We start from the raw sequence: 23,436 nt of genomic DNA on the forward strand, positions 1-23,436 counted from the left end.
TGTTTAAGTTTGGGATGCATTTATGCAACCTTCATCAGTTGTGTTTCAGTTTGGGGTGTGTTTCCTTAATTTTGGGGTTGTTGTATCAGCATATAGTAGTGTTTGCAGCATGATTCAGTTTGTATCAGACCAGATTTGATGGTGTGACAGCTATATCAGTTTGTTATGAAACTTGCATTAGCTCCTTGCATCATTTATAAGTGGTATATTTCAATTGGTTATATGTTTAGTTATTGCAGGAATGTTATTCTATTCTTATTACGCATTTTTCAAGTTCATTTTTCTTGTTACAGCAGTCTGATTTTATAATCAGAACATATATTACGCATTCTGATGGTCATATATTTGATGGTGTGACAGCTATATCAGTTTGTTATGAAACTTGCATTAGCTCCTTACATCATTTATAAGTGGTATATTTCAATTGGTTATATGTTTAGTTATTGTGGGAATGTTATTCTATTCTTATTACGCATTTTTCAAGTTAATTTTTCTTGTTACAGCAGTCTGATTTTATAATCAGAACATATATCAGCTTGTTTCAGTAGTGTATTTGTTAATTTTCTATATTGTAATGCATCTCATGTATATTTTGTATACCCTTAATTGTAGTATCATTGGAGGATCCTCTTTTTGTATGCAATTCATATTGTAAGATTGGACAGGTTACTGCCAATCACTATAGCATATTATTTAGCCTGTTTTGGCATTGAACAAGTTGGCATTATCGACCATTTTGTTTTTAGTCAAGCCTAGACACTTTGTCAATGCCTTGCATTGTATACATGCAGTTTGTCAAAGAGGTGTTGATATGACTGGTTCTACCACTTGCCTGTCATTCTACACAACCTGCCAAAGAGGTGTTGCTTAGGCTGGCTTTGTCGCCTGTGTGTCCTGGTCAGCTTTATGCCATATTATTTTAGTTGCACTCATTTAGAATAGTTGTGTGGTTGGAAGTACTGTATGCTCTCACCTTTCCCACTATGAGATCTGGGTAATCAGAAAGTGTTGAAGACATTGCATATACTTTTTCTATACTGCAAAAAATAAAATAGAAAGTAGGGTGGGTTGTTATAGAGTATAGATAAACTTTGTCCACAAGGATTCTTCCATGTGAGTATCACCTAAATCCCCCAAAAAAGTAAGGCGTAAATCCTGATTTATATATTTAGATTGTGTCATTCCTTTATTGTTTGCAACTATCTCATTTTCATCGCAAAGTAACTTGAACTATTTCTTTGAGATTTTCCTCAACTTTTCCCAAGTGGCGACGTCCATATTATCTTGTTCTATACATCAATCATTTGTAATCTTTCTCAAACCTCGCCACCTTGGAATTGCATACCTTTGATAGTCTTCTCACTACTAGTATGATCATACTCATCTACAATGATGCACCTATTGCCAATGTCGTCATCTATTCCACTATTCCTTTCAATGTTCTCACCATCCTTGCATCTACTTTTATTTGTCCACCCTTGGACAACTGTAATTAATCCTTCATTGAGGGACTGTTGATTTGTTTCTTAATTTGTTCCTTATTTCCCAAGGATGGAGACTATGTTATCCTTCCTATCAAGCTTCGGCACCATCATATGAGTCACTAGTTATCATGTTGAGCCCATCCTTGATAAATTTTATCTCCTCTCTCTCAACAATTCTTGGAAACCTCTTAAGTGTTATTTGTCTTGGAGTGCTCTTCACTATTGGTAACATCCAATTCATATAAGAATGGATGACAACATTCATAAATCCCCCAGACAGTATCATTTGTTCTCTATTTCAAATTCTTCTTATCTCTTTAGTACTTTGTCAGAGCACTTAACAATGCACTCTCTCTCAACCTCTTGCAGCAGCTCTCCAATTCCGGGTCGTGACAAACAATGAAAGTTTGGTTGCTAAGAAACATCTATTGATGTACACAGTCCAGATAATATTGTTGACATGGGGGGAATATGTATGTCAGCAACCTGAATTCAAGTGACATTTTTTTTTTTGCTTGCATCAAAATTTCTCATTAATTTTCAAAATTTTCCATTTTTAGTATTTTTCCATTTCCATGTCACAAAAAAACTGAACTTAAAAACTTATGTATTGACACCATAAACATTGCAGAAATTTCTTATCATGAACAAATTATCCAATTTACACATGATACAAATTGTATCATAACACATGACAGTGCATAAAGCAAAGGAAAATGTCGTCATCACATTTAATAATTTATTGATCTCAAAGTACACCAACTTCACATGTTAAAAGATACATACCCAATTCATTGCACATATTTCACATGATAACGTCTCCAATGGCATGGAGCAATGCTCATTATCATTAGAATGTGCACACAAAAAAATAGGATAAACCTTCCTAGCTAATACAAATCAATAACAATTTACTTTATCGCTAAAAAATATAATATTCAACTCTATTATACTTTTATTTCTTTATCAAAGACAGTACAATATGAGCTCCTCCAAAGGATGTCTGTTGGAGCTAAGTTTTATATAAATCAACTGATCTTGTATGCATTGTAATGCTACTCATGATTTTTGGTTTATTTAAAACTCCATAGAGGCACGCTTATATTTGACAGAAAAGCACTCTAATATAAACAAGAAATTTCTTTATTAGAGATGCTATCATCAGTTCCTCAAATCTTCTCTATTTTAAGCAATTGTGTCCTGACTCCTCTTCTAAATCTGGAGTTTCACCTACATTATAATCTTACATTTCCTTTCTAAATAAAAATTTGTAATAAGGTGCAAGAACATTATACATTTTTTCCTTAACATGAATTCCAACGTACAATGGAAGGATTGAGAAAGGGTGATGACAATGTAAATATGAGATAATTAGTGCACATTAAGGGCCTAAGTAGGCATTGAAAATATAATCAGCATATCTATCCAATAGGGTACATGATACAACCGAGAGAATTACCTCTTTAGGTATCATTTTCTTCCACATTTGGGACCGCATGATAGCATTTGGCATCTTAAATTCCACAACAAATTTCAATCTACGCAATAATTCATGATCCAACCTAACAATTGTGCTTCCCTGTACAATGCATATTAGTAAAATTTATTAAGAATCAGATAATTATTCATGATTTTATTGATGTAGAAAAAATTAATATGTTAGAGGATACAACTAAGAAAATAATCGCATTATCATAATTCCCACAAAATTCATTAGAGAATGAACCATTGAAATTATGGTCTTAACAAAAAAGGAGAAAAGTGAATGTTCCATACATGCTTACCTTTTAGGTAAGATATTAGAATAACTTTCATCGAGAGATGCATGAAGATGCTTGTAGGTCCTAGTGTTTTGTAGAGCCCCCTTAGTTGATTAAAATCAAATTTTATTATTTCAAATCTCTAATTTCAATTATTCATCCCATGCATTGTAAGCAGATATCTCAAGGCCAATGTTCTCAAGTGAAAACAGGGATGCACTTTTAATTAATTAAAACAAATGTATCTTTACCTCATTGAAGATTTTGCCATGAGAGAAATGCAAGGGAAGGGAAGGGCTATGGAATCACTTGGATTAGACAGATTATTAGATCATAGACAATTTTTGAGATAAGCATAACAAATTCCATGGAAAGGAATGTAATGTCCCCCTCAGTTATTACTTATGAAATAGGAACATTTAACTCATAAGAATCAATTGCAAGAGAATTTTTTCCTCAATTTCACTATTAATACTTATAAACTAAGATACCGGTTCTTGGCATTTTAGGCTGGGTTCGGGTCCTGGTTCTTGCTCGGTCCTAGTCCTCCCTGGGTTCCACCCGAGTCCTGCCCAGATGGATGGGTTCTTTGTGGGTCCGATCCACTTGGGAAGGACTCGGGTGGAACCCAGGGAGAACCCGGGCAGATCTAGGAGAACCCAGGCCCATGGGTTCCCAAAAACAGGGCCCATGGGTCATAAAAACACAAAAACCAATTAAAAAATACTCTTTTAAATAGTTTTTTTAACATGTAAACCCATGTCTCTCTGATCCTTTCCAATATGCTTCACCGGTCTGCTCTGAATTCTGTTCTTATCCTCTACATAAGGCTGCTCATATATTCTCTTGTTCTATCGCACCAAGCTGTTCTAGACTACTGCAAATCTGCTTTTATTTATGTCCTTATTCTGTTCATCCTTCTGTCCTAATGCTATTCTTATTCATCTCTGTCGTGCTCCAACTTAGGATCCTTTTTTCATGGTTGAATGATGTTGTATTACATTATTCTCTGTAATATCTGATATGTTTATAACTGCTGTAATATATCATTGCAGCAGTCACATTGTATATTTCATTTTTGTATGGATTGTATCATTGTAATAATCAATAATGGTAGTGATAGTTTATAAATTATATAATTATATTTTATAATTTTGATAGTTGAACATATATATATATATATATATATGTGTGTGTGTGTGTGTGTGTGTGTGTGTGTGTGTGTGTGTGTACGGACGAACCCATACCCGTATCCAAGAATTTCTTTTTTGCCGAATCCACGAATCCGAACCCGAACTTAGCTTATAAATAAGGATAATCAATGCAAGAATTATTTCATATACAATGATTTCCACTTATAATATGATGATATGAAGTCAATATCAATGCTATTGATGATTTAGCAATTAAGTGTATGCAGAATGATCTTGATCAATATATATGCATATGTATATGCACTAGGTGCAATACAATCAATGGATTATCTCTGCTCTTCCTAATATATTTGATGATTTTTATGCAAGATGATCTCTCATCTGGAACTCCGTTGTGTCTGATATAACAGTGTAAAGTATACTGTAGGTTAGATGTTTCAATGTGCAGATTTAGATCAGATTGCTGCTCTTTCTGATATGGCAATTGCTGAATATATGTTTCAAATCTCTTCCTTGAATTATATCAATAATGTTTGCAAGCTGTGTCTGATTTGACAATGGTATTATGCTGATAAACTTTCCATTTAACCTATATTGATGAAGGATGAATTGCTGTCTCAGATTTATACTTGGTAAATATGCAATTGTCCTGGTGCTATTCCTGATATAAACTTTGATGTATGCAACCGATATGCCAAAGGAAAAATGTTCAAGAGAGCCAATCCAAATAGGATACAAATAAACAAGACAAATTTCAATTCGATGATCCTTGATTAAGTGAGTTTGATTCCGGTCTTATACCTTGCAGATTGAAGGGATTGGTTGTATTCTTAAGAGACATGCCCCATGCCTCTCCATAATCGCATCTTATCATAATATGCAAATCATACTACATAACAAATCAACAAAACTGATTTGTCAATGATTGGTCAATAATTTTTTCACGAATTGGAAAATAAATTGGCTGGCTCCAAGATTCAGGATTAATCGGGTATAATCATGATTTTTTGCAGACTACTGCTTCTCTGGTTTTGTTATACAAATAATATTGATCACTGCCTTAACGATTAATCTTTGTTTGTTAACCCTTGTCTAACCTCTGTCATTATCGATGTTTATCATCAATCTTAATCACAGTTAACAATTGTAATCTCAGATCAGTATATTATCTTTAGACTAATTGTTATTTATTAGTCTTTATTCTCTAATCATCCTTATATTTTATGCATTGGTAGTATGTCTTGCTATGATCGATCAAGGCATAATATATTGTCTTCATATATGATCAGTAGTGATAATTGATCTCAAGTAGACAGATGCTTATCTGATCATTATGTTGATACTAATGATTATCTTTATGGGATCAGTGATTGCTGATTGTGATCATATGATTTGATGTCTGTTACTACATCGATACGAAGTCTATTGGATTGATATTTCTGTGGTGATGATACCCTTCGACTTTTGCTGATGGCTTACATAATCGATATCTATTGGTTGTCCGATTAGTAGGGTTCTGATTGCAGTCTTTGCTCGATCCTTAACTGGTTATTGATCGCTTGTATTGTCTTCATATAAGATTGATCATTACTTGTTGATCGATAACTTGCTGATCTAATTCTGCTTTCATCAAAATGAGGATTTTCTTCTTGGTATGAATGTGATATATCATTCATGTCTTTGACATACTTCCTTAATCTGATAATATCTGTTTATCAATGAGAATTGAGTTTCATATATGGTTGATCTTCTTAACCGATACCTCTTGTAAATGATCATTTGAGCGATACATATAGAAATAATCTCGACATGCTTGCCAACTGTTGTTCATCTTTGTGTGATAAGGATTCATATATGATCAATGATAGATGCTATGAAGTGATCTCCTTATGTGATCAGTATGTCATTGATACGTGCTGCCTTCAGGGTGAAGAGGGATTTATATAAGAGATCTTCATCACTACTTGTGTATCCTTAGTATTCTGATTACTGCTTCAGTATGGATCATTTTTGACATCATGTACTTGGTGTGTTGCATGCTCATGAATCTTTTCTCCCTTGATGGATGGATAATATATCGACTTGCTTGTCTTCATTACATCTTGACCTATTGTACTTCTCTTGGAGATCTGATAGGAAAATCGTGAAGTCTTTTGGAATAAGACGATTTTCCACAATGCTTCTATCTTATAATTGATATAAGTATGCAACTAACTATTCGTACTACTTACAAATTGTTATCTTCTAACTCCTAGCTAATTGAAGATGCTAATCAAGGCTGCCACCCTTGATCACATAATTGTTTATTGTTGGTTAACTTTCTAGGTTAAAGATGGGGACATCACAAGGAAGGTAAATTGTGATCTTCAAAGAATAGAAAGGATATGATGGAAGGTAACAATCAGTGTACCACAGGGACGCGTTTCCCCCCCTTTTGGGCCGCATCTCGGAGACGGGGACGTTTCTGGGACGAGGACGCGACGTCTCCTGCCGTCTTGCCACCGGAGACGGGGAAACGTCTCCATGTCTCCAAGTTTCTCCCAAAGTTTCCTTGGGAGACATCTCGACGTCTCCAAGTCTCCTTGGAAGACTCCCAGGCATCTCCAAGTTTCCTTGGGAAACTCCCAGGCATCTCCAAGTCTCCTTGGGAGACTCTCAGGCGTCTCTTGAGGGGCAAGGAGACTTGCAAGAATCTCCCATCCAACGTCTCCAAGACTCCTTGAGAGACTCCCAGGCATCTCTTGAGGGGCAAGGAGACTCGCGGGAGTCTCTCATTCGAACACGTCAAACTCAAAAAGCAATTGAAATCCTTATTTTTTTTCAATTTTGAGTGATTTGAGCATTTTGCCATTTTGTCTTTTGTAATGCTATTGCTATTTGCTACTCATTGTAATGGTGTATCATGTAATCATCATTATAGACTTTGTGATATTAGATATTAATAGGATATTTTAATAATAGAAATCTGCAATTTGACAATTTCATTTGTCAAATTTTATTTAGCAATTAGCATTCAAGAAATCTTTGTATTTAGATTTAATATTTCAAATTTTGCTATTTTGTAATTTTACTAACTTCCTATAGTTCATTTAAAATTTAATTCTTACACTGTTATACTTCTTTTCACAACTAGTTTTTCAAGTACTATAAGTATATGTATAATTATATCAGCACCACCACCCTGCCACCGCCCCCCCCCCCCCCCCCCGGCGCCATCCCCCTGCCATCCCCAAACTTAGGCCCTTTGTCCCCCCATCCCCGAAACCCGTCCCCACGTCTCCCCGTCCCCAATGACCGTGGAACACTGGTAACAATATAGCAATTAATGTTATCTTCAAATTAGATTAAATAGATCCCATATTTGACATGAATGCCAGTTATGTACAAGAAAATTAATATAAAAAAGAAGAGGCTTGGTGGTCAATGTGTCCACAGGGAATTTAATTTCCAAACTAGTCTCATAAATTGTGCCTCAATGACTTAATTGTTTGAATTGTTTCACTGATACAGTGGTTATGCTATCAGGCAATATTTGTATTTGAAGATTTGTCATTTCTCAACTTCTTCAAATTTAGATGGCATGATTTTTCCACAGTCCATGAATTTTTATGCAAGCTTTTGGGTAATAAACTATGTAATTTTTTATTTTTGTTGTTTCGGATCACACTCTGTGATACTTCAAAATTATTGGCTGAAATGATACAACTATGAAAGAACAAAATCTACAAGCTCAAGTTATCTTCATGCTATGGAAAGAACCATATTAGAGATTGAATTTAAGATTGTATGTTTGTTTTTTATTTATGGGGTCAATAAGCATATTATGGCAAAGAAAAGATATTTACAGAAATTGTAGGCACCATACACCAACATGTTAAGGACATTTCAAATTATATTACGAGGTTAACTACTTCCAAACATATTTTGTAATATTCAGGTTAAACGTTTACAAAGTTTAAGCCCCAAGTTTGAGCTTAATAGAAGTACTTTGTAATCAAATTTTCAAAACAATTGTATCATTAAAATTTTGAGCCAGGAAAGGATCAAAATCTTAGGGACCTATTGACGTGCGTTTTGTGACCACGCCCAACACAACATAAAGTTTCCCAATGGTCATCTTATCCTCTCTTGATCAAAATCAGATGTATGCTAAGATTGCAGGAAGATCATACATTGACTCCAAGGTTCCAACTGCGTACTAGCGACTTTGCTATGGATATAGACTCGTTTGGCTTTGATGTTTGCTAGTAATCCAAGGGGACTTATGTTTGAATCATTCTTTCACTTCTTTGTTGTGGTCAGAACTTCATCATCAAATATAGCAATTCTATGATGCTTATGCTTTGAACAAACTGAACTAGAATGGATTGGAATTAAAGGGGAAAGGGTTAGAAGGATCTAAATCTACTCCTAAGGGCAGTGATATCAATAGATAGTGCTCTAATGGTCGAATTCCAAACAAATCAAATTCTGCTTCACCAAGATTAACTACAACTCCACAAGAGCTGGTGCAATCTTCCAAGGATGTTGAAGGATTTTCACATCGAGAAAGTGCATTTGAATACCCAAAACAACGCAATCCAAACGACTATCCACAATCGAACTTAGCACAAATTTAGTGGCTCGGGCTAACTTTACACTACAACTTATAATCAACAAGATGCAAAAAGTATGAACCATGGAAATTCATCAAACACCATTACATTCTCCATTGAAATCAAAGCACTACTCTACTTCTACTCTAAGTGAGGAAGGTGAAACCATGCAAGTTTTAAAAAATAACTTAAGTGAACACCATTAGAGAACATTACATCACTGTTATTATCTCAAAAACTTATCGCAACAATTTCATATAATCTCCCTCGCTTTTACAAATGAAGGGGTCACTCCCTTATATAGGCCTCCAACCTTGATTACATGCAAACCCTAATTAGGGTCTGACCCAAAATATTCCACACATGATGCAACAAGGTGGGAATAAATATTAATGACCCATTATGCCCATTTACAATAAATTCCTTCCTGCCAAAAATGGCGTCCACTGTGCATTAAATGCACCATTATCTATCAAGTACGCCCATGATGTCATAAATGCTCCATCATTTCCTAAATATGATGGTTGCATGCAAAAGATGCTCCACTACTTCAGCATGCGTTGACTCATTTGCCACTTGGTCAAATATTCCAGCAATGAATGCGCCACCATGCTACCATCATGCAATTAATAGATTCTCGTCCAAAAATATATGACCATTATCTTGTTCATTTATGGCGAATGCATCGAATCCGGCAATGATGACTTCTAGCTCTCCTACGGAGGCACTTGGCATAGTCCGTAGCTTGAATTCTAGGAATGAAATATCCCTTTCACACTTGGTCTCCTTGGAAGAATTTCAATAGTTTTATCCACTTTTGAAGGAATCCTGCACATCTGGAATTCAGGAGAGACAAAATTCTTGAAGAGAGATTTTTTTATCCTTAACGATTTTTTTTCATGTTTTTGTGCTTATCTCGTTTTGAAGGATATTTTTGACCAATGAATCACTTTTCCTAATTTTTAGGAATTTTTCAATTTTGAGCTCCAGAATTCAGGAGGGACCATTCTCTTCCTTGGCCAATTTTTCCTTTTTTCTTGAAATTTCTTCCTCTTTGGGCGAATTTCTACCTTGAGAGAGGAATTTTGATTTTCTTCCTTGACTTAATTTCCACGCCCCTCTTCCAATACCAATTTCATCAGGAGGAGGAATTCTTCACCTGGAAGGAAATTCCTTCCTTACCCCTGTCCAGTGCTCCTCTCCTAAACTGCACGCCAATTTCACCCTGAGTGGGAAAATTGCACTTGGAGGAAAAATCCTCCATACCCCCAATCTAACACTCTCCATCTCCACCTGGGCACCAATTTCATGTCCTATAGGAATTCTTTGCCTTACAAAATTTTCCCTTACTTTGGCGCCCAACTTCCATGCATGGGTAGGATTTTGATGCTATGGAGGAATTCATGTCATAGAGAAGAATTCCTCCATGACCCCATTTTGGCACTCACCATCCAATTCTAGGCGCTGAATCCATGTTGTGGAGGAAAAGTACGTTTGGAAGGAAATTCCTCCATCACTCCATTCTAGCGCCCCCCTCTTCAATCTTGAGCACTAATTTCACATGTTGTAGGAACTTTGCCTTGGAGGAGGAATTCCTTCACCTAGTTTTGGCACTTACTATTCTTCCTTTTCTAGGAAGAAATTTTTGATGTGGAGGAAAAATTCCTCCTTAACTTCATTTTGGTGCCCAATCTTGACTTTGATTCTACTTTACCCCTGAGGAAGGAATTTCTTCAATCCTTAGCCAAATTTCACATTTTCCAAGAATTTTGTCCCGAAGGAAGGAATTTCAACACTTAGTCAATTTTTCACTTCTTGGAATTCTGTCTTGAAGAACGAAATTTCCAACACTTCATCAATTTTTCACTTTCCTAGAATACTGTCCTGAAGGAAGGAATTTCCAACACTTAGTCAATTTTTCACTTTCCTAGAATACTGTCCTGAAGGAAGGAATTTCCAACAATTAAGTCAATTTTTCACTTTTTCCAAGAATTTCTTCATCTTGGGTGTAATTTTCTCTTTGGGAAAAAAATGAAAATTTGTTTTTTTGACCATGGATTCTTTTCTCAATTCTATCCTCGAGGAAATTCCATCTTGGAACCCATTTTGCCAACGCAAGGATTTTTCCTTGATCCTTCACCAAACTTAGCCAATTTTTGCTCATTTTCCAAATTTGGATGCCCATTTGGGATTGAAGTGGATTTTCTCTGCCTTAGGAGATTTTCAATGCTTTCCACTTCAGGAAAGAATTCCACACTTAGCCCTTTTTTCAACTTTCCGGATTTAGACAAATATTCAAGAATGTTTAGTCTCCAATGTCAAGATCCTTGCCTACGAAGAACTTGCCAAAAATAGACTTACTAAAAATAGTAAGTACTTCAAAACGTCAAAATTAGGGCAAATCGGGGCAGGATGACACTAAAAATAGAAACTAATAAAAATAGTAAGTTTGATTTTTGGCAAAATAAAGACAATTCGGGAGGTAGTGAAATTCCCTAAACAATAGGAGCTTTCTAAAAATAGAAAGTTGCTCAAAATTCACTCAAATTTCACTGGTAGGTTCCTTGAAGGGTCCTAATTTCATTGCAATGTTTAGTTTTTCCAAAACCCTAAAGAAAAGACCCCAAACCTAAGTCTGAAGGACAAAACCCTAAAATAGACCAAACGAGTTCCAAACAGCCAAATTTACTCAAACGACTTGCAGACTTGATCAAATTTCACCAAAACACTTGTAGAGTGGGGAGATCAAAGGGATTGCTACAAAAAGACCCAGAGGAACAAAACCAAAAGACCAAGAGGACCTAAAAAGTAGGGGGTCCTGTTGACCACACCAACACAAAATAAAGTTTCCAAATGACTACCTTATCCTCTCTTGATCAAAGTCAAATGTTTGCTAAGATTATAGGAAGATCATACGATGACTCCAAGGCTCCAACTGCGTACTAGCTACTTTATCTAGATATAGGCTTGTGTGGTGATGTTGTTGGTAATTGAAGGGGACTTATGTTTGGATCATTCTTTCACTTCTTTGTTGTGGCTAGAACTTCATCATTAGATAGAGCAATTTTGTGATGCTTTTGATTCAAATGAACTGAACTGGAATGAACTAAAATTAAAGGGGAAAGGGTTTAGGAAAACTATTCTAAATCTAAGAACCTAGTAGATGGCCATGTCTAGGATAGGATCAACCAAACTTCACTTCGTCATGTTGAGACAACTACATGAAGTAGGTGCAATCTTCAAAGGTTGTGTTTAAAGATTCTAAATCATTAATGAATACCATCAGTGAACAAACTCATTCAATAACTCAGATTTAAGTGCACACATCGAAAGCTCAATCCAACCTTGCATTGTTGATAACAATCAGCTAGCAACAAAAGGTATGAGCAATCGATCTTCTCCTTAACAAATTGCAATCAACCTCAATCATCTAAATGCTTAAAAAAAAAAATTTTACTCTAAGTGAGGAAGGTGAAACCATGCAATTTTTGGAAAATAACTTAAGTCAACACTATCAGAGAACAATGCATCACTATTATTATCTCAATAACTTATCGCAACAATTTCATAAAAATCTCCCTCTACAAATGAGGGGATCACCCCTTTATATAGGCCTCCAACCTTGGTTACATGCAAACCCTAATTAGGGTTTGACCCAAAAGATTCCACACACAAGATGCAACAAGGTGGGAATAAACATTAAATGACCCATCATGTCCATTATCAATTGATTACATTCCTACCAAAAATGGCATCCATTGTGCATTAAATGCACCACTATCTTTGAAATTCGCCCAATGCTCCGTCATGCAATAAATTGTCCATAATGTTCTGAATGCTCCACCATCTCCAAAATTGGCCACATACAATAAATGCTCCATTATCTCATCATGCATTGACTCAGCCACCATTTGGTCAAATATTCCAGCAATGAATGTGCCACCATGCTGCCATGCGTTCAATTGATTCTTGCCATGCATTGACTCAACCACCATTTGGTCAAATATTCAAGCAATGAATGCAGCACCATGCTGCCATGCGTTCAATTGATTCTCGCCATGCAAGTGGACCCTACCGTCATAGGAACTTCTATAATTTTTGGGTTGTGCTTCATTAATACGGAATATTCTCTTTGCATGTCACCAACCCATCCTTGACGAGAATCTTTCCATTTCGAGCTCACAAAAGACATTTTGGAAGAATTTTAACAATCTTTTCCACTTCTGAAGGATTTCTGTACACCTGGATTTTGGAGAGAGAAAAATTTATCTTGAAAGTTTTTTTTTGTGTTTTTGTGTTCATCGTCCTGAAGGGGGGGTTTTTGATCAATTTGTTACTTTTCCTATTTTTTAGGAATATTTTCATTTCTGAGCTCCGGAATCTATGAGAGAAAATTCTCTTTGATCGTTATTTTTTTTTGCCTTGAAATTTCTTCATCTTGGGTGAAATTTTCTTCTCTGAGAAAGAATTTTGAAATTTCTTCCTTGATTGGGCTTTCCACACTTCTCTTCCAATGTCAATTTCATGTCGTCGAGGAATTCTTCATCCGAAAAGAAATTTCTTCCTTACCCTTGTCTAGCACTTCATCTCCAACTTGGGTGCTAATTTCATGTGGTGGAGAAATTTCTTCTTGGAAGGAAAACTCCTTCCTTTATTTGGCGCCGGCCCCATTCTCTGACTGGGCGCTAATTCATTGTCATGGATGAATTTAACTTCTGTTGACTTTTCTTTCCTGACCTCCATTTGGTGCCCCTCTCCTAGATTGGGTGGAATTTTGACCTTGGGAAGGATTTTATTGCCTTTGGAAGGAGATTCCTTCCTTACACCATTTTGGTGCCCTAATGCAAGACTTGGGCAGAGTTTCAATGTTGTGGAGGAAAGTTGGCTTTGGAATGAAATCCTTTAGGACCCCAGTTTGGTGCCCTGATACCTAACTTGGGTGCTAATTGCAAGGCATGGAGGAATTTTACCTTGGAAGGAAAAATCCTTCCTTACCTAGCTTTGGCACTTTCCACCTTGACATGGGCGCTAAATCCACCCATTGCAAGAATTTGCTATTGGAAGAAATTTCTTCCTTCATCACCCCTTTCTAGCGCCCCACCTCCTAATTGGGCGCTATTTCCATGTGCTTCGGGAATATTGGTCATGGAGGAAAATTCTTCCATGACCTCAATCTAGCGCTCCCATACTATGCTTGGGCATGAAAAAGACTTGGTGAAGGAATTTTGGTCATGGAGGAGAATTCCTCTATGACCCCAATCTAGTGTCCAACCATTTTTTATATGCATATTTTGATGCAAGGATTCCTACTTGACTTTTTCTCCAGACTTAGCTATTTCTTTGCACTTTCCACATTGGGATGCCATTTTGGATTGAAGTGGATTTTCGTGCCTTAGGGAGATTATTCGATGCCTTTTCACTTCTGAAATGAATTCCACACTTAGCCGTTTCTTGATCAACTATCTGCCTTTTCAAACTTTCCAGATTTAGACAAATGTTTAGGAATACTCAGTCTTCAATGTCGGGACCCCTTCTTGTGCTAAACCTGCCAAAAATAGACTTACTAAAAATAGTAAGTACTTCAAAATGTCAAAATTAGGGCAAATCAGGACGAGACAACACTTACTAAAAAATAGAAACTACTAAAAATTGTAAGTTTGATTTTTGGCAAACTAAAGACAATCCGGGAGGCAGTGAAATTCCCTAATTAATAGGAACTTTCTTAAAATAGAAAGTTGCTCAAAATTCGCTCAAATTTCACTCGTAGCTTCCTTGAAGGGTCTTGATTCCAATGCAATGTTCAGTTTTTTCAAAACCCTAAGGAAATGACTACAAACCCAATTCTAAAGGGCAAAACCCTAAAATGGACCAAACAAGTTCCAGACTTAGCCAAATTTACTCAAACGACTTGTAGACTTGATCAAATTTCACCCAAAACACTTGCAAATCAAGGAACCGAAGAGTCTGTTGCGAAAGGACCCAAAAAACCAAAAACAAAAGACCAAGAGGACCTAAAAAGTAGGGTGTCCCCATTTGCAATGGGGCGATGTGTGAAAATGTCACAACATCTAGCCCCAAACCGCATAAATGTTCCCAAACATTTCAAAGATGAGAAAGAACCCAATCCACGAGGTAAGTGTTGAAAAACACTTCAAGGCAAGAACCCATATTAAAGCACATTCATCTGAGATTGCTTAAGTGTGTGCATATGCATTAATTCCATCTCACAAGACCATCTAGACCCTTAGAATTAGTCATGGCAAGCTAAAGGTATTTATACTTCAAAAGAACCCTGGACTTGCCTCGCTGCTAGTCAAGCATCCATAGCTCCGACGAGGTTGTCTTTGAAATTCCTGTGAATATTGCTCCACTGCCAGCTGGGTGTCCATAGCCTCAATGGAGTATTCCGCATATTCCCAAAGCCAATACTTTGATATTTCTTTTCATTTTTTTCATCTTTTCTTTCATTTTAATATTGCATTCTTGTTTCTGTCAATTCCTTTGGCTTCTAAGCAATGTATCCTACTAAGGGTTTTGAAATTTCAGTGGCATTGAAGCAAGATGTAGGATTTTCACAAGCCATAACTTCTCCCAAGAAATCTAAAGGACTTAGAGAAATTGATTAGGCGTGTAAAGCATGACAATCTCAAGATTCTTGTGTCAAGATATAGCTTTGGTGGAATATAACCAGGCTTGCACAAGGGAAAACAGGTTCCCATTCGCAATGGGGCGATGTGTGAAAACGTCACAACATGACCCATCAAATAAATTCTGAAATTTATCGACTCTGCCAATTGTAGAGTCACAAGTGTGAATAGAATCATCATCTAAAATTAAATCATCAACAAGCACTAGAGGAGGATCAATGGATCCAACTATGTGAGGCATAGTTTAAAAACTTGGACTCAACAATAGCTTGGTTGACCCAAAAAATTCAAAAACTTGGGACTCAACAATAACTTGGTTGACCCAAAATATCTAAAAACTTGGGACTCAACAATAACTTGGGAAATTTATCAAACAATAAAAAGTACAAAATTAAAAAAAAGATCTTTTGAAACACACATTATTTATTTCCTTCATATATAAATCAACATTAAAGTTCAATTGTAGTATGGTTTGAAGGTCTATTAATTTGATTGGTATGGGTGTTTGTAGCACCTACCATACTATGTTCTCTAACTCCAATCGCAATGATGTACTTGCAGTTTTGTTGGAGGTTCTTCGTCCCTTCATCATTGCATGTTCTACTTCTTTGGCTTCTTGAAGTCATTCCTTCTCCATACAAGGGTCTAGATACACTGCCTTCTTCATTTGTGCTTTGGTGATTGCCAAAACTGCCTCATCTTGTTCATCCATGTCTAGCATATTAATACCCTTTTGCTTCAAGCAATCGGTGTCTTCATGATCACCTAGTCCACACCATTTGCACAATAATTACACTTTGTCCTACTTGCTCCTGACAATCTCTCACAAAGTGTCCATATTGACTACATTGATGCCACTGTATGATAGGATGTCCTTTGGAGTCATATAGTATTTGATTCGCCCTCATTGATTTTGATAACCACCTAGTGATGTATTTTGTGAGTTTGATGGAGTGTATGATTGTCCTTGTGTAAAATGCACTTGTGTACTCCTGGTCTTCAAATTATATGGGCACTCCTTTATTGAATGACCCATCACTTGGCAAATCTCATAAAACATCTTTCTAGGATAATTACCTTTCATGTGCCCCTTAATTTTACACTCAATACACCATAGATCACTAGTTTCTCTATTGGTTCTTTTTCTCTACCTTCAATTCTTTTATCATTCTCATCATATCCTATCGAGAGCCTAAACCATTTTCGATTCTTTGTCGCTACTACCTTTGGTGCTCTCATTGTTGTTTGTCTTCCTCTTCCCTTAGGAGGATGTTTTGTTTTCACTCTTGATATCCATTACCCAATTGTAAGCATCAATGTACGAGGACAAAGGCACCACTTTCATCATTTTGTGCAACAAGGGGATCAATCCCTCAATGAACCACTGCTTCTTTAGCCCTATCAGTTGGTTGGTTCTCCAACTTCATTGGCAAATCCTTGAGCTTGAGACTATAAATCTATACTTCTTGCGTTTGCCTTGTTTGGTATAATAGATCTTGTTCATAATCTCAATGTCATCTCGTAATAGTTTGAATTTTGCCTCGAACGCTTTCTTCAACACATTCCATGAGGTTGTCGCTTCTGCTTTCATTTTCATGAACCAGTCTAAGGCTATACCTTGTAGCATTGCTAAACATGCTCTTAGCCAATAGTCTTTGTCTTCTCGACCACTTGCTATCCAGAATGGTTTTGCACATCTTGCAGTGCCTCATGGGATCTTCAGACCCGTTCCTTGTGAACTTCGAGGGTTTCTATCTTTCCACATTTGTACTCACTGGGGGAGTCACCATTTTTCTCTCCTAATTTTGTCCTTGTGTGTTCTATACGTTTCGATGCCTATCTTGCACTCATGGCCACATATGAGTCCATCAACCGTCCACCTATAGCATCCTTTGCACTCCAATTATCTTGAGGATCATTTTTGCATTCCTGTCTAGAGGTCTTTGGTGAATCTTCCAATTCTTGGCTCTCCTCCCAAGATGAATAGTTCTCAGATGTAATATATGTTATTCTCAAATACTTCGGTTAATTCATATATAGGGTCTCTTTCTTCTTTGTCGCCCGATGTTGTCTGTATGGATGATTGCCCTGCTTGGTTGGCAAGGTCTTAGCATGTTTCATTAGGGAGTAGTAAGTGTCTAACAATTTCTTCCCACTCTCCCTTCAAGAGTTTTTCGACTTTTACTTCATTCTCAAGAAGAGCTCTGACTTGGGAATTGTGTGACTAGATTTTCCTCAAATGTTTCTTGGTAATCTTCTTCTTTGTTCTCTTTGTTCTATAATCCTTAAAGATCGCCTAATTGCTTACTCTTGACCACCTTGTGGCCTATTCTCACCTTTATTTGGATCTAAGGGCATGAATCGCTCAAATCCAACCCGATTTCTTTTAAGGCAACGACGCCAAATGTAAACTACTATGTTTGATCAATTAAATACATGAATTAATAATAAAGGTGACAATTCAAACCATATACAAGAGTAAAATATGTCTTTATTCACACATTAAATTGTTACAAAAGAAGGCCAAAGATGATCAACCAAGGATCAAAGTTTATTTGACTACATCATATTACTTTCCTTGATGATACATAACATATTTAACAAACTCAACAGTTGCCAATAGGAACACAACTGTAAACCAACCGACACATATAGCTACCCGATGCTTATAACTGACAATTAATACCAACAATTAATACGTTGTTGGTTAATCAATATTAGTGGACATAATAATAGGCATTCTTTCATTGGTTGCTCTTCATTGAGGGTTGTAACTTCGAGAAAATTACAAGTTGATGGAAATACTTCATAATCCTCCATTTTCCAATGAAATAGGCCATCGAGAGGATTTGATTCATCCTTCAAACGTGATCATAACTCCAAAATTCATTCATTGTTTGGTTCCATGTGACCATGAATCTCCATACATTCTTCTCTAGAGTCTAAATCTGTTGAAGCTGAGGAAGCTACTTCCTCATTGACAACTTAGTTCTTTGAATCAATTACATACTTCCAACCCTTGTTTTCAATGGAGATTGTATTCTTTTTCCAATTGTGATCGAATTTGGCTACTATCAACCAACATCGACCAAAGTTCAACAAAAATGCTTGGTTTCCAATAATTACCTCTTGTCCCATCAAAACTCCAAGTACCTTAATTCCTTGTTGATCTGCACCCACTAGTTGAAAAATTGGGGCCCCAATGGTTATCTTACAAAGACTTCTCCAAGTGTCTTTCAAATGTACAATCACACTAGCCGCGCCCTCAACAATTATATCAGTGAGATTCCCTCCAAGGATCTTCATATTCACATTTACTGGTTTCTTTGTCATGTTAACTGTCAATAACATTGGATCAATCACTTGGTCACTAAATAGAAAAGGTTCGGTTATTGGATCTTCAGTCTCAATAGATTCCAATTGAGCCATAGCATGCATCATTTCATTCTCCCCCAATACAGTATTTGTCATGATATTTAAGAGTTTAAGAATACTTGGTAATAAATCCACTACTTTGACTGGTACTTTAGTTTGACGTACTTGCCTTGTTATATTTTGTTGGTTGAAAATTTTGTACACTTGGGGAAATATACAAAATTGTGGTTTCAACCACAGCACACGAGTAAAAACTCTCCTAATTAAGGGAAGGCTCCCCCTATCTAACTAAAACTGAAATAAAAACAGGATGGGACAGCAGTCTTCCTTCTTTTTTAAGAAAGACAATATCCTTTTCTCTTCACAGAAAAGGATAGCGATTGAATATGAACAACAGTAATTACTTTCAAGTGAAATGAGAGAAAGGAAATGAAGTTTCCTGAAAGCGCAAAGACTTTCGTCACTTCCTTCGGGACGGGACAGCAATATCAAGCTCAAAGACTTGACTATTGGAAGTCCTATCTACCCTTTGCTATACTAAAATTTACAATGAATAAAAGATAACAGCTCAAAGACTGGAATAATCTATTCTTTCAACATAAAGACAAGAAATAATGCGAGCTCAAAGACTTGCTGCTATTTCTTATCAAACAATAATTTTTCTCAAGAATGGACGCAAGCTCAAAGACTTGCTGCTCCTTCAAGAGAGTTTCCTATTCTAATTAATCTTCTCTACTTGCAGCTCAAAGACTTCAAATCAGATTGGACTAAGCTCCTTTAGAAATACTTTGCATAGAAAAAATAAAAAGATTCAAACTCAAACATGTAGCTCAAAGACTCAAAACTTGAGTAATCCTTCTTTAATATTCTTCCAAAACCTTCAATTCACATTCATAAGCTCAAAGACTTCTTGCTGTAAATTTGGCAGAGTTTTTGCTTGCTTTCCAAAAAGATATATATTACAATGGACCTCTCAAGTATTTATAGAATAGGAGGCTTGAGAAAAAGGTGGGAGGATCCCAACTAACTTGAGAGATTCTCTCAACCACCAAGACTCTTTTAATAAATAACTGAGACTTCATTAATTAACTAAGAGTTATTCTAACTAACTAAGACTTATTCAGACTACAGTCCTAATCGGACACAACTTGTAGTTACCTTACATGTAATTACAAAAGTACAAGTAATGTGTAACTTGCATTTTACATAAACTACTTTTACATGTATCTTGTTAAAACAAAATTACAACTAAGAAATTACAAAAAGAGAGAAGATTCAACTAAGTGCTGAAAAACACTTAAGTTGAATTTTGTGAAGACATGAATCCTTGAAATTTCCGGATGCTCGCTTGTAGTTCCTCGGGATTCGGTTCATGAGTGTTCTTAGCAACTACCATAGTCTTCACAATAGTGTCGTGGTAGCGAAGGAGCGCGGAATTGTCTTTATCCAAGATGGACTGAATCTCATGCAAAAAGGCTTGGTGTTTCATCAATGTTTGAATTGAAACTGCCGAGAATTGTTCACTCCTCCATTCACCATGAATCCTCATCTGTAAATCCGCAAGAACCTCTTCTTCTGGAATTAGCTCTCCATCCTGACTTACTATATTGCAAGAGGCCCTTTCACAATGTGAGACAATACCTTGATAAACTTCATTCCGGAATCTCCTTGCATCACTGATCTCTTCGATGAGGGATTTAAGAACAAGAGTCTTGTTTTCCATGAGTTCCTCGAATTCCAAGTACATGACCCTGGAAGAAATGATGGCGTGATCCTGCAGGATATTGAGCTATTGTTGGGGCATGGTACGCCAGATTGCCAGACTTTTCTCAACACTTTCCAGATTCTTTTTGAAAGTGTTAGAAGTCTGATCCAATTTCTCCTCAATGGTTTCCAGCTTAGACATTATTTGAAAAATGTCTTTTATCACTTCCACGCATTGATCATGAAGCTGATCAACCCAGGAATCCAGTGCTTGTACTTTCTGAGCAGCTCTTTCCACTCCACGAATCGATTCTTGGGAACTAGAAGAACCTATAGAGTTACTCCCTTCAGCAGCAGGTTTTGTGATTTTATGGATGGCTGCCATGAGCTGTCGATTTTCTTCTTCTAGCTTGTTTTTCTTTGCAAGAAGATCGTCACATCTTTACACTAGTGAAACAACAGAAAACTGAGCATCATGTTTAATGACCTCATGTGTTTGCTTGCCCAATTCTACCTTTGTAACCTTATAATCAGCAGCTGACATTTCATCAAGTGGTTTATCTGCAATAGGTTCCACAATTTCATCTACTTTCATCTTGTTGCTATCAACAGTTACCCTGGAAATAGTCTTCGCCTTCTTAGCAACTTTGGATCTGGACTGTTTGAGTTGCTGGTAGTCAAAGGCATCAGGTGAGATCTCTTGCTTCTTTCTTTTCGGGGTGAAAGAACTAAGCCATGGAGGCAAAGTCATCAACTCACTTCCTGTTGCTGAAGGCAAAGGAGAAGTAGTTTCTGTTTGAATCACCGTGGTCACCCTAGAAGGAATATCTGTTTGAATAGCGACCATGTTTTGCTCAGTTACCAACGGACATGAAGATTGCCTCATGAATTCTTCAAAACCAGAAGTGGAAGTGTCAATTTCTGATAACTGAATGCAAATGGGAATATCTTCAGGAACTTTCAACACACTTTCTCCCTGTTGATCAGGAGAAGGCTCGTATGCCGAAATGGGAACTGCATTCTGAGGAGACTCATCAATGAGCAAATCAGGAGGAGAAAGAGGCGTCTCAATGGAAACTGGAGGAATGACCTCGTGAGGCGTGTCTAGAACTGGAGACTTAGGCGCATCATCAGATTGCTGCCCCTCTTCTGGATTATCCAGATCGACCACCTGAACATGGAACCGTGATTTCTCCTTCCCACGAGTAGTTGTCTCTTCAGGTGGAAGCACTACTGCACGACTAACTCGTAATTTGATCCTTGTGCTTGAAGATGAAGCACCCTCCTTATGATCAATTTGAATCTCAGACTTCCGTCCAAGAGGCCCTGTAGAATCATCTTCTTTACCAACCTTGATTTTGATAAGTCTAACAGCATTGCTTTTCAACCATGCGTTAGTGTTGGCCAAGATAGGCTGAAATCTGTCAAGAATGGAGACGCACTCTTTGTGTGACCATTGGATCAAAGGAAGTGGAGCTTCCTCAACCATTCGTGAAGTGTATTCAGGATCAAGTATATGCCCGTCATCGATCATCCCTTGTGGGATATCTGCCAAGTTCAAGTCAACAATTTGCTCAACAGTGAGCCTGCAGTAATCCATTTTCAGAACCTCGGCTTCTGTGCGGAGATCTGCCCAGATGTCTTCAATGCGATGAACATGCACAAAGGATTTCTTGATCTTTTCCTTCATACCTCTATAATCAAAATCAGCTCTAGGTTTGAACCTCTTAAGCTTGATTTCCTGCAATTCAACCTCCATGGCCTTAGCCTTCACAGATGTGACAAGGGAGTATCGACCAATTTTCAATGGATTTGTGCTGGAGATCCCCATTCCAACCTTGTGTCTAGCAGACTGAAGAGTATGAACAGCCATAATCTGTCTTCCCAACTCCATAAGAATTATCCTATCGGTCGGGTATCTTGGAAGCATGTATGGTTGTCCATCATAGCACCCAATCCTCATGTAGGTGAAGGTGGGAAATTGCAGGAATAAACACCCATACTCAGATACCTTGACCCATGCCTCATCTGATACTCGTTTATTTCTGAGATCCATGTCAAAGTGACACATAAAATATCCAAAGAATGCGTCTTGGACTCTTCTGAAATGTAGTCTGCTAGGTTTCAAAGGCAGCTGGTCATAATATTCCCAAACTGGTATGAGCGAGCGATCACCCTTGGTAGAAAGACCTGGAAAGTGTCTAAGTGATGCTGCTAAATATACCAAATAAGAATTCATAAAGAAGGTCATAGTGGTAGGAACCGCTGCAAGTTGTTCGCACAAAGCATCGTTGATGATTTCACCCCATGAAATGTGATGCGACTGCCGTATGAACATGATGAATTGATACATCCATGGCTCAAAGACATTAGAGTGCTCAAGGCCTAACATTCTGCTGAGAAGAGTGATGGTGTCTCCTATCTCCCACTTGAAATCACAACGGTACAACTTTGCCCATCTTGAGAAGGAAGGACGTGGCTCATGAATCCACCTATTGATGTGGCACTTGCAATCTTTTTCTCTTTTCACATAATACTCTGCTGCACTTTCTTTGGTGATTTCCATATAAACAGGTGCAGGAGGTATTTTGAAGACCTTCTCGATTGTATCCGCATCAAGACGAATTATGGCTTCACCATCATCATTTTTTATGACTCTCGACTCTTTGTCAAAATGATGGGCGCATGCAAGAACAAACTCAGGTTCTAGGGCAGCC

General features: G+C 37.1%; 1 protein-coding gene across 3 annotated transcripts in view; it reads right to left on the minus strand.

Moving 5' to 3' along the window:
* Window positions 1-23,436, minus strand: part of LOC131067212 (cell division control protein 48) — a 332,369-nt gene that overhangs the window by 30,144 nt on the left and 278,789 nt on the right. For all 3 annotated transcript variants that reach the window (XM_058002161.2, XM_058002160.2, XM_058002162.2), the window contains one exon: window positions 2,944-3,063. In XM_058002161.2, the coding sequence (XP_057858144.2) occupies window positions 2,944-3,063 (120 nt within the window). The remainder of the gene's footprint in view (window positions 1-2,943; window positions 3,064-23,436) is intronic.

This window comes from Cryptomeria japonica, chromosome 3 (genome assembly GCF_030272615.1).
Source record: "Cryptomeria japonica chromosome 3, Sugi_1.0, whole genome shotgun sequence".
NCBI lineage: Eukaryota > Viridiplantae > Streptophyta > Pinopsida > Cupressales > Cupressaceae > Cryptomeria > Cryptomeria japonica.